Source organism: Lynx rufus, unplaced genomic scaffold (genome assembly GCF_022079265.1).
Source record: "Lynx rufus isolate CCGP_SWC_20201006 ecotype Redwood Valley unplaced genomic scaffold, mLynRuf1.p SCAF_5, whole genome shotgun sequence".
NCBI classification, from domain to species: Eukaryota; Metazoa; Chordata; class Mammalia; order Carnivora; family Felidae; genus Lynx; species Lynx rufus.
This window is the reverse complement of record NW_025814867.1, coordinates 30555304-30568057: the sequence shown is the minus strand read 5'-3', so window position 1 is coordinate 30568057 and position 12754 is coordinate 30555304. Positions and strand designations below refer to the sequence as shown.

The following is a 12754-nucleotide window of genomic DNA, read 5'->3' as shown; positions in this document are numbered from 1 at the left end:
CTAACCCCTGGCCTCCCACCCGGCTTGCCTGACTTGGTCAGCCTTGAATAATGGGAGGACCTTGCCGGAGCGCAGGCTCTCTTTTGGTCTGAGACAGGGATTTGCTGCCCATCCGTGGCTGGTCTGACGACTGGTGTGCCTGGCTTCCTATAAGAAAGGCTAGCACAAAGGAGTGATTCTGGGGCCCGGCCTCCCTCAGAGCCCCCCCCCCCCCCGCAATACCTGGGGCACCTGTTGCTACAACACACTTGGCTTTCTTGGGGTGCTCCAGTCTATGGCTGACTGTGGGCAAGGGAGGAAGCCTGTCTGGGTGCCAAACACGCCTCACCCTACAGAAGCCTACAGAGCCTGACTCCAGCACACCCTCCTCCCATACCCAGAGCACCCTCCACCCTGGGCGTCATAACTAGAGTACAGACCCTCCTTTCTTGAGCCTGTCAGGGGCTGGCCGCATTGCCTGGACACTTCCCACAGAGCACTCATTCCTGGAAAAGTTAGCAGGAAATCTGCAGAAAACTAAACGGTGGGGAGAAGGGGACTCCATCATTAATCTGCCTGGGCACTGCTGAGTTAATTGAGGTGAAACCAGTCTCTTTACTGCTGACTTCCCAGGGTCTGCAAATAGGCTCATGTTCCCCGTGACTCTCCAGACGAACTAGAGAAGTTGCCATAGTTCACAAACCAATTTGATCAAGGAACCCCTCTAGGAGATATAGGTCTTGGGAGCAGTTTTCCAGGTTCTGGGAATCATGCTGAAGGTCGGGCAATCACAGCACTTCAAAATGACAGAGAGGCCTGGGCCGGGCAGCACTCACCAGCAGGCCTCAGTGGCTGACTGAGCCTCCCTATGTTTCCAGTTTACCCCTGGGATCGGTCCAGCCTGAAATCCATGCCCCTGGACCTACAGGAGTTTGAGAAACTGGACACGTATGCCTCACAGGTAAGAGAGCAGGCCTCTCTGCATAAGGTGGCTCGGAGTTTCCCGAGTCAGAGTAATGAAGTCTCTGCTCAGGCCCCTCCTAAATGCATCCAGAGTCCCTTGGATAGATGGCCCAGAGTGCCTTCTCACATCACATGGATGGAGAGAAGAAAGCCAAGTCACCAGGCCCCTGCTCAGGATGGAAGACCATTCTATCCCCCCCAATGCCACCCACGGTCCTGATGCTCCCACCCCAGGCCACACACCCCGCAGGCACCCCATTGGCAGGCCCCTCTGGCCAGCCCTATGCTGACCGCCTGCCATTGCCCATTTGGGCATTGCTGCTGCTGAGCCAGGCCACACCCGGCCCCATGAAGAAAGGTGGCAAGAGGATGAGGGAGGGCCATGGGTGCAGCTGGCCAGCACCCACTGCAACCACAGCCTTGCTCACCCCTGGAGCACGCGGGCTGCCAAGCTCTCACACGTCTGGGTCTAGGCTCTTCTGGGGTGGGGTTGGGGAGGGGCAGCTACAAAAGCAGAAGCACTAGAGACAACTAGAGTCCTGGGAGCCAGGTGCTGCCTGATTGGAAGGGCCAAGGAGCTGGACCCATTGCTGATGTCAGAAGTAAGCCATCATAGGCCAGTAAGCAGGGAGATCATCTACAGCCTAAAAAGACCGCCCTGTGGCTGGCACATAGCAGGTACTCAGGAACCTTGTTTGCTAACCAATGAGTAGATGGATAGGGGCATGGATCCAGAGTCAGGTTAGAGGCAGGGCCATCAGTGGGGAGCCATCAGCTGTCCCAGCAGGAGCAGGCGTGACCTGGATTAATTGGGAACACTGAGAACAGAGAGGAGCAGAAAGGTCAACACCGAGCTGGGGACAGAGGGAGGACTCTATCCCAGTGTGTGCAAGGCAGTGGATGTGTGTGAGGGAGGGAGAAGGCAGGGGGCTGACAGGCTGCAGACTGGATAATGGAGGGAGAATGGGACAGCCAGCTCCTCACTACAAGAAGCAGTCTCAGGGGATGCTGAGATCGTTTAGGGGCAGTGGGCTCCAGTATCTGTGGGACAGCCAGTGGAGGTGGCTGGGTGTCCAAGCCTGGAGCTGTATCCCGCCTGGAGAGGTCTGGGCCAGAAACACTGATTCAGGAACCATCAGATTTAGCTAAGAGCTGAAGCCACAGGCTGTCATCTTGGGGAGGACAGGCAGGAGGTCCAAAGGGCCCGGAGCCACCTGAGGCCAAGGCAAGATCAAGAAGGATAGATGTTCTGGAAGGTGCAGGGAGAGTTCCCTGAGGGCAGGGATGGTCAATAGCGCACAGTCTGGTCAAGTGAGGTTAGGACAGACTCATTTCCGCCACTTCAATACTGAAGTGCTTCCTACTCCCAGAGGGGAGGGTTGGAGCCTCAGTCGGACTCTGGCAGGCCAAGGAGCAAAGCGGGGGTTTGGGGGGGTGAAGACCCCACAGGAGCCTGGCAAAGAGGGGAAGGCTAGGTGTAGGCAGTCCTGAGAAAGAGATATAGGGAGGGGTACAGACAGGAGGGGATAGGGCAGCCAAGACTGGAAGGGAGAAGGTGAGGACACAGGTGAGCAGGGGCACTGCCTGAGGAAGAGCAAGTCCTGCAAAGACAGGAGGCATGGCTGAGCAGGAGGAGGGCTCATTATACAGAAGTCCTGCCTGGGCCTTGTTGAGTCTGAGGCCAGGCTGTCTCTGAGGAGAGAAGGGGGTGCAGTGCCAGAGTCTGAGAAGGGTGGGCTGTGTGGTAATGGCCACCCGGAGGGATGGGACAGGCTGCCGGTCCTGCTTGGAGAGCAGTGCCAGGAGCGCAGCTGAGGCCAGAGACTCAGCCACAGAGCAGTGTGTGTCCAGAGCCAGCCGGGCCCAGGTAGAGGGGACCAAAGGACCAGAAGCCACAGGGTTTTAAGTCAGGAATCAGCCAGGCTGGTGTGCAGGCCCTGCAATGCGTCCAGTGCTGTCCTTGGCCTGGGGAGAGCAACAGAGACCAGGACTGTGGAGTTGGAGCTGGACATCGAACAAAAGGAGGTGGGCAGCTGCTGGGCAGGTAGGAGGCAGAAGAGGGGTCCAGACATCTCCTTGTCGTCAGACAGTGGATCCTGGGGTTCGGATGTGAGTGGCGAAAAGGATCCAGGCGCTCAGAGAGCTTAAGATGGGGGCTGGCAGAGGTGTGGGCAACTACTGTAGAATTAAGCACTGGGTTGCCCCAGGTTCTCTATAAAGACTGAACATAGTCAGGGCTGCCTTTCCCACAACTCTAAACCTTGACCTAATTTGTTCTTTTTTTTTTTTTTTCAGTTGTGGTAATATAATTTGCCCTTTTAATCATTTTTAAGTGTACAACTCAGCAGCATTGATTGCATTCACAGTATTGTACAACTATCACCACCATCTGTTTCCGAATCACCCAAACAAAAACTCTGTACCCATGAAGCAATCCCTCCCCATTCTCCCTGGTAACTTCTACAGCACTTACTGTCTCTATGAACTTTTTCACTCCCGATTCCATTTAAGTGGAATCATACGTACATGTCCTGTTGTGTCTGGCTTACCCAGCATCATGTTTTCAAGGTCCGTCCACACTGTAGCAGGTGTCAGAACTTCACTGCTTTTGATGGATGAATAATATTTCATGGTACAGATATATGCCACATTTGTTTACCCATTCATCTGTGATGGACACTTGGATTGTTTCTACCTTTTGTCTGTTGTGAATAATGCGGTCATGAACGGAGTTTGAACAAGTATCTGTTTGAGTATCTGTCTCCAGATCTTTGGGGTGTATACCTCGGAGTAGAATTACTGGATCGTATGATTAATTCTGTTTAGCTTATTGAGGAACCCCCCCCCCCAAACCGTCCTCCACATCAGTTGCACTGTTGTACATTCCCATGAGCCATGCACAAGGATTCTGATTTCTCCACATCTTGGAGATCTTTTTGATGACAACAGCCATCCTAGTGGTTGTGGTGTCCTGTGGTTGTGATCTGCATTGCCCTGGTGGCTAATGATGTGGAGCAGCTTTACATCGGCCGTTTACGTATCTTTGGAGAAGTGTGTATTCCAGTCTACCCATTTTAAAATTAAGTTGTCTTTTTGTTGTCGAGTTGTGGAAGTTCTCTTACATATTCTGGATTCTACACCCTTATCAGATACATGATTTGCGAATACTTCCTCCCATTCTGTCAGTTGTCTTTTCACTGTCTTAATAATGTCCTTTGATGCCCACAAGATTTTTATTGTTATGAAGCCCAATTAATCTATTTTTTCTTTTTTACCTTGTATCTTTGGTATCATACCTAAGAATCTGTTGCCAAATCCAAAGTCATGATGATTTACTCCTGTGTTTACTTTAAAAAAAATTTTTTTAATGTTTTATTTATTTTTGAGACAGAGAGAGACAGAGCATGTACAAGGGAGGGGCAGAGAGAGAGGGAGGCACAGAATCCCAAGCAGGCTCCAGGCTCTGAGCTGTCAGCACAGAGCCTGACGTGGGGCTCGAACTCACAAACCATGAGATCATGACCCGAGCCAAAGTCGGATGCTCAACCAACTGAACCACCCAGGCGCCCGTCTCCTGTGTTTACTTCTAAGAGTTTTATCATTTAAGTTCTTTTAAGTCATTGATCTTTTTTGAGTTAATTTTTATATACGGTATGAAGTAGGGAGCCAACTTCATCCTTTTGCATGTGGATATCCGGTTGTCAAGCACCATTTGTTAAGGAGACTATTCTTTCCCCACTGAATGGACTTGGCATCCTTGTCAGAAAAGTCAGTTAGCCATAGGTGTATGAGTTAATTTCTAGACTCTCAATTCTATGCCATTGGCCTATATGATCCTTATGTCAGTATCACACTATTTTGATTACTGTAGTTTTGTAGTAAATTTTGAAATCCAGGAATATGAGTCCTCCAACTTTTTTTTTTTTTTTTCAAAATTGTTTTGACTATTCTGGGTCCCTTGCAATTCCATATGAATTTGAGGATGGGCTTTCCATTTCTGCAAAAAAGACCTTTGGAATTTTATAGGGATTGTGTTAAGTCTGTAGATTGCTTTGGGTGGTATAGATCATGAGTAGGGGCTGCTACAGCTGCCCAGATGTCTGCCCACCTGGCTGGCCTCAGGGTCTGCAGTGAAAAGATGTGTAGCTGTAGGGCCAGTGACTCAGCTGGTCAGCCCTACCTGATATGTCCAGCCCCCTACCAAGGGTTGCCCTCAGCCTAGCCTTTGTGCTTCCGGCCCTTTCCTCCTCCTCTGCCTGGAAGAAAAGCAGCACCAGCTGCAGGTGTCAGGGCACTGGGCTCTCACAGCCCTCATCCAGGGTCTGACATATGACATAGCATACCCCTCCCACTCCCCAGGTGACAGTCAAGAGTGGCCTGGACGAGCTGGTGAGCGACCTGCTCCAGGAGGCCCGCAGTGACCTGGAGAGGGTCCGCGTGATCTGGATCTGGATCTGCCACCACATAGGTAGGCCCACCTGTGGTGCCACTGGCTCTAGGACTCCTTTGACGCCACTTCCTGAAGGACCCTGTTCCCAAGGGAGCCTCTCTGGGATTCCCTTGACCAGCAGTGTGTAGGGAAAGAGATGGACGGTGGAGGAGAAGGGTTCCCAGATGGCTAGGTTGAACCACCAAAGACTAATGAAGGAGGGTAAAACTCAACATGTGCTAACAGTCTCCATGAAGGGTTGTTTAGTGGTGGTGGGGGGGGGGGGTCCCACGTGGTCATCTGCCCACAGCCCGTGACCAGAGCTAAGGCCCCTTCACTCAGCGGCAGTATTCCCTCAGTCCTGGCTTCCCGGTACACCTGCTCCACAGACCTGAGAACCCAGGACAGAAAGTCATCTCCAAGAAGGATGGGGCAGATTCAGAGCTGTTGGAGAAGTTATTGCCACACCAAAGGTTTCTTCAAGTACCAGTGCCAGGAAAAGTAGGCTCTCCTCCCCCTGCTCACTGATCTCACACCGGTGACCTCAGCCACCAGTCCTCACCCCACCTCCAGGCAAGCTCAGGGCACCTGGGCCTGTGCAGCTGTCCCCAGCTCTGCACAGGACAGCCTTGGGGGTCTGACCAGCTCAAGCCAAGCCCCACAGGTGGTTGCTAGGGGGATGCTGGATGCAGCCCCTTGCAGTCGATGAAGAGCCAGGTGGTGGGGTGGACTTCCAGTGTTTTCCTTGTGACATAACAAGCGGGGCTCTCCTGATCTGCTGCCATTGGGCCTTTCCTTTGTCCTCCCAGAGCAGCAGTGAGGGATGCCGCTTACAGCATGAACTCACTTGACACAGGTAGGATATCTTGACCATAGGGCCTGAGAGGCCATTTCCTCCCACCCCAAGCCCAGCAGCTCAGTTCAGCCTGGGTCTTGAGAGGGCAGAATCAGAAACAGAACATTAGGTAGGACTTCATTTACTGCCTGCCACCCTTACATATGTTCCCTTTGTGCCCTTAGTGGCCACAATGATTCCTGCCTCAGGGCCTCACCGCTGGCCTTAGGCTGTTAGTGAATGACAAGCTGTTTGGCGGTAGCTCGGAGTGCCCCCTGTGGGTCAATGTGAGGCCCTGGGGGGGGTGGCTGCAACAGGGATAAACTGCTTGCAGACCTGCATGGTGGGGGTGGGAAGGGAGGGCAGAGCCCCCACCTCTAGTGCTATCTTGGTCTCCTTCCCTCCCAGCCTCTCCTTGGAGGCCGAAGGAACCAGTCAGCAGCCTCTTCTGCCAATGCCTTGTTCTTCCTCTCGCCACTGCACATTTCTCGCCACAGTGATGTTTCCAAGAGTTGGCCCTGGCTGGACATGGGTTCCCTTCAGCCCACAGCAGTTTCTCCCCGACCTGAGAGAGGCCCACCCAAATGGTGCTGAAAGCACAGCCGAGGGTGAGGGTGGGGCCGCAAGCCATGGACTCCCCGCCCCCTTCTCCTCTGCACCAACCTTGGTTGCCTCCCAGGACCTGTTTCTCACAGCCTCCTCTGCCCTCCAGAGTATGACATTGAGGCTGCCCAGGAGAAGGACCGCCAGGCCTTCAAGCCCACTGACATCCTGCGGACCCAGAAGACCAACTGTGACGGCTACGCTGGACTCTTTGAGAAGATGTGCAGGTACGAGAGGGGTCCGGCAAAAGGCAGGGAGCCCTGGGCTGACCACCCTGACCCATCCCTTCTCCCCTTCCGAAGCACCAAGCACGTTCACCCACATGCCAGGCCTGAAACCTGAGTTTGCAAACTCTGCTCTGGAATCCAAGTGAGTCCTGAAAAGGTCAATTTCTCCCTTTTTAACACCAGCATAATTGACTTTGTACCATCTGCCGGGCTTCACGATGCATTAACATAATGGCAGATGAATGCACTGAGATAATTTGGTTATAAAAGGCCCTTTTCCCACCTTCTCCGATCTCTGTGCAGCTGAAGGTTAGAAGAATGGCAGGTCCGGGAACAGGAGGACAATGGCTGCTGACGCCAAGGGGACTGTGAAAGCTGTCCTCAGGGCTGGCACAGGGGCCCTCTCTTGGGGGAAACAAAAGATCTCCTACCTGAAAAGATCTGTCAGTTGGAGAAGCTGAATAACTAGGAAGCAGCTTTTCTCCTGGAGCCTTTGGGCTCCATTTTCATTGCTCTGGGAACACGCACCTGGTCACGCTGCCCAGGTGGGTGACAGCAGGCGAGTAGCTGGTAAGGAAACCACTTGTGTTCGGAGATACCGTTGCTGCTTCTAGGTGACCTCGAGACAGGCTCCAGGCTGGGGGAGCCCCGCCGACCCCACAGCCTCCTGTCCCGTCTCCAAGGTCTGCGGTGTTCCACAGGACACAGTCAGCCCTGGCCTCCTCCCCAGGGAGATGGACAGGTTCTGCCCACCGTCTCCACAGGCCTCTGGGGAGAGGGGCCCCTCGGGCACCCAGATATCAGCCCACCAGGACTCAGGTGGCAGTTCATCATCAAACCAAGCGCAGCAACAGACACTTAAGAGTCCACAGGTGGGCATTGTATTCTGTCCTCGCTGCACACACAGCCCATTCCCGGCCTAGCACCCAGCTGTCGGTTTCCCACCCTGCAACACCACCACCAGGCATAGACATGTGCCTGCCCCCGTGTGGCTCCAGGCCTCCTGCCTGTTCCCCGCTCTTCACTCCCCCCACCTCCAAGCCCTACCCCTGAGACCACAGTCCCAGAGGCAGCCAGGGCAGGTCCTGGTGCAGAGGATGCAACCCCTCTGCAGCCCATCCAGTCCGCCGGACCGGTCCTTCCGACCCCTCAAATTTTTGCCCCCACTCCAGACCCCGACACCCTAACGTGCCGGCGGGCCCCTCCAGGAACCGGGACCCTCACTGACCCTCTGCCCAGACTCCCTAGGCCCTGACTTCCCGAACAGGACTACCAACTCATGCTGTCCTATAAAGTCCTCTAAAATCTGACCTCCGGCACCCTTCCAGCCCTGCACCTGTGACACTGCCTGCACTTCCGTGTCCTCAAGCTCGCTCTGCTCCCGTCTCTCATGCTCCTTCCAGGATGGCCCCCTCCTTTTCCCTCCCTTGATGTCATCAGCACACTTTATACACAAGCTCCCGTCTTGCCTTATGCTTCTATTTAGTAATTTTTCCAAATTAAAAAAAAATACTTGTTAATGATAGATAACTTTTAAAATGCAAAGAAAAAAGAAGAAAATTCAGTTACTCTGACCATTTAGAGAGAACACTTCACATTGCCACATTCCTTTCCAGACTTTGTTCTAGCACAGATGTGTTCCCTGTGCTCATCTTTTCTTATATGTCTTATAGGTCTAATACATCTTTTATGTGTCTTTAGCTGCTCTCTATTTCTGCTTCCCCTATGAACACCCACTCAGAATCCTTCACACCGTAGGTCCTCAATGACAGGAAATGACAAGATATTCCGAGTGCAGTTGTATGAAATGGGCCTTATTCTCTTTTTAAATAACGGAATAGCCCTTAGACTGTTTTCAGCTCTATTTGTCCCTGGCATCTTTCAGAGTGTAATTTTCATCTTAGTTTGCCAACTTGAAAGCACTCAGGACTTTTAAGTCATATAGTATATCCTTCTTTATCCACCACAAGCTTTCCAGCATGGTACAGAAAGGGTGCCAGATTTAAAGCCAGAAAGACTTTTGCAGTCCTCAGTTTACCTGTCCTTAATTTCCAGTTCTTGATTTACCACTTGTTAGTTCTGTGTTTTTTGGAAAGGCACTGAACCTCTCAGAGCCTCAATTTTCTCATCTGTACATGGGGACTGTATTGCCTATCGGCAGTTCTGTAGGGCTAGATGAGAACACGCATTTTAGAGTTTGCTCACCTGACATACGGGTTGTTTTTTCAACCTTGCCTGTCTTTCTTGAGTATGGGAGTGTTGTTACTCTGTGGAACTTTCCTACAGACACACATAGACTCAGAAAATTGACACTTGCCTTGAGTGAACCTGTCAGCTTTTTGGCCTGGTCCGGATGCTTAACAATGGCCCTATTCTGGCCTGCAGCTGCTCATTAAAACATCCCAACAATTTACAGCATATAAAGCTAAGTTCCAGCCTGGCAGTTAGCATGTGGAAAACTCTGCACATTGCTCAGACGTTTAATCGTAGCTCACGGTTCCCTGGGTCCCTTTAACTTTTGCTTTAAAGATCAGTAACCTCAGCCATGCATCACTTTCCTAATTCCCCGACCTTCCAAATAATTGCCGAAGGTTTGGTAAATTCATTAGCGGAGTCCTTAATAACAGAAGACATGTAATCCACACTTGCTGATTTATCCTGGCTCAGTTGTCAGGGTGGCCTCTTAGCAAGAGTAGTACCCACGCGGCCATCATTACTTCTGCCAGTCCATTCTGCCTCCCTGCAACGGCCTCATTAAAGACTGATTTAATAAAGTAATTTGGTGGGGAACTCAGATATTTTTGCAACATCCTTCACTTCCTCATCGTCTTTCCTGAGTAACTGATGGGAGTTGTTTTTTGGGTTTTTTTTGTTAGTGCTATTGCTTGTAAGTGCAGGTCTGGTTTCTTTCTGATTTCCCATCATCCAGCATTAATGTCCTTTCTTCTGCCTCAATTCCCCACAGCCTTCATGAATTCTGCTTAACTTCCTTGCAGGGGCCAAGCTCAATTCCCCAGATTCCTGCCACCAAGTCAGCTTCCAGTACAGCCCCTCCCCTTGTTATCACGGCTCTAGCGCCATCAGCTATAGCAGATTTTCTAGAGACTTTTGGTAAAGCAAGGAGCCTATTACAATTTGAGGCTTTGATATTGTGGAGACTGATTGTCACCAATCCGATGTCAGCCTGTTTTGCATCCATCCTTCAGCTGTTCCCTGAGAACAAGAGCAGAGGCACATTTCTGCTCAGCACGATGTCCCAGACGATCCCAGCACAACACTTGGTTCCAAAGGCCCCGAAAGGCTGGGGATGGACCATCTTAGCCTCCTAGAAGAGGCAGATACCCTGCATAACCTTAAGTTATCCCCAGATCTGACTTTGTCATAAAAAGCCTCTGAAAGGGACATCTGAATTCCCTCAGCCTTATAGATACGCCAAAGGATAGCATTCGCAGACATGGATGACATCACCAGAACGAACCATCCTTTAATTTTGCTCAGTGCCCCAACCATACGCTTATAAATTAAAACAAACCTTGGCAATCAAAACGGCTAGTACAATACAAAGCCTCCGGAACTATGTGCAGCAGGACAACTGAGTCCTGGTGCGGCTCTGGCCACTAGTTGTCTGTGTGTCCCCAGGCAAGTCAGCTTCCTTCTCTGTTCTGCTGACTCCTCACGTGTCAGAGAGGAGGCCCCTGAGATCACACCCCACAAGGCCCTTCGCAGGGTCTCAGCATGAGACTTATTACTGTGGTTATAGTTACTGACCTCACCATAAAGGCTGGTGCCACAAAAGGCAAAGGGGACCGTATAGCAGAAATAGAGACACTGTTGAATTTACAAGAAATCAACTCTATAAACTGTGAAACATAAGCCATGGTTATGATTGTCCTGCTGCAGGAGAGAAATCACAAACTGTTTTTGGTAGATTCTAAACTACCTTGATTGCATCAATATTAACTTTCTTGAGGACCAATGTTTCAGGGACAACAAGGGCCTAAAACTTCTAATTCGCATATGCTTGTCCACTTAAAGTGACCATTAGGCTTAAGGTTAGTGAAACTACATTTCCAATAAAAAATTAACATTAAAAATCATGATATTTTCCTCAAGATACAAAAACGAAAGCATGCTTCATTACCTCTCCCTTGGCAACATCCCTCCCTCCCTCCCTCTCTTACTTTCCACATGATTCACACACCTTAGAGAGGTGATCAGAGTTGGGGGAGTCCGCTATGGTCAGAGCCTGATGCCCACAGGGCACATTGCCCACCCCAGACAGTGCAGCCACCCTGCTGGGGGCCTGGCAGTGGTGTGGCTAACACAGCATTTATGGTTTTCATGGCAGGACCCTGACCATGTCTGTATAAAATAACAGTCACAGGCTGGTTCTACCACATCCTCAATCGATACCACTAGTGTTGGTGTTTTAAAAACGGTCAAGGGGTGCCTGGGTGGCTCGGTTGAGCGACCAACTTCGGCTCAGGTCATGATCTCACGGTTTGTGAGTTTGAGCCCCGCGTCGGACTCTGTGCTGACAGCTCAGAGCCTGGAGCCTGCTTCGGATTCTTTGTCTCCCTCTCTCTCTGCCCCTCCCCCACTCATGCTCTGTCTCTGTCTCAGAAATAAATAAACATTAGAAAAAATTTTTTTAACGGTCAAAAGGAAAACCCAAGATTCTGCAGCCTGAGGTTATTAGGTAGATGTCGTGGGATGCTATTTTGGTCTCTAAGATGGCTGGTCAGATCTCAGTAGTAGGAGGTGGAAACATTTCTGTCCCTTCTTCAATGCTCTTCTAGATCTTTCTAGCGAATTCCTCTTCCTTTGGTCCCCTAAAAGGGCTGTGTTCATCACTGGCATTTTAGTGATGGTGCACATATCTGCTCCCCTTACAACTATGAGCACATCTCGGGCAGCCAGTGAACTTTACTTTTACAATATTTTATTACGCTATAGTATTTATCATGCTATGAGATATGATATTATTCCCTGGTGCCTGGTACAGTGCTTTTCACATAGTGTACACAGCCAGTGATCTTCTGGTAACATGAAATGGCCGTGGGTCATCCTGACTAGCACCCAGCAGCTGGAATGACTAGTTCCACTATTTTGCATGAGAATTATGGATTATTAACAGTAATGCCTTATGACTTCTTTGTCCAATTCATCTTGCATATTGCTGCCAGGTAACAAAATATCCTCCTATCATAGTCAAGCATGGCATAAGCCTACAGCTGAGTTTATTTTTTCCTCTTTGTTCTGCCCCAGGCATTCCCCATGGCCTTCCCAGTTTCTGTTCAGTCTGTCACAGAATTAGTCCCTAGAGATCAGTTCATGCCAACCTTTCTTTTTGCCCGTGATGGGCCTGGCAAGGTCACACTGGAGGCGACCGTACAGCTGAGACGGAGCCCTGATCCCCTGGCTCAGCCCAGAGCCCACCCATCCTGCCACCCAGTTCTGCCTCCTTCCGCCCTTCGCAGGCTTGGAACTGAGCCCACTGCTCCAACCCCACTTGGGTTTCAAATCCTATCTCCACCCCTCAGTGGGAGGGTACCCGCAGGTCCACTGCCTGGGACACGCTTCTCCCGGGAGGGCATTCAGGCTGAATTCCAGTGGGCCACACTGCCCGCAGCGGCACCTGGGCCGTTGCCCTGTAACACGTGGGGGCCGTGTGGACGTTCAGTGCTCAGCTTCCTTCCTGGACTGCAGGGGGCTCTG

The 12754-nt window shown here is 51.1% G+C and overlaps 1 protein-coding gene across 3 annotated transcripts in view; it reads left to right on the top strand.

Moving 5' to 3' along the window:
* Window positions 1–12754, top strand: part of KY (kyphoscoliosis peptidase) — a 43027-nt gene that overhangs the window by 20991 nt on the left and 9282 nt on the right. For all 3 annotated transcript variants that reach the window (XM_047100363.1, XM_047100362.1, XM_047100361.1), the window contains 3 exons: window positions 858–940; window positions 5302–5410; window positions 6919–7036. In XM_047100363.1, coding sequence (XP_046956319.1) covers window positions 858–940; window positions 5302–5410; window positions 6919–7036 — 310 coding nt within the window. The remainder of the gene's footprint in view (window positions 1–857; window positions 941–5301; window positions 5411–6918; window positions 7037–12754) is intronic.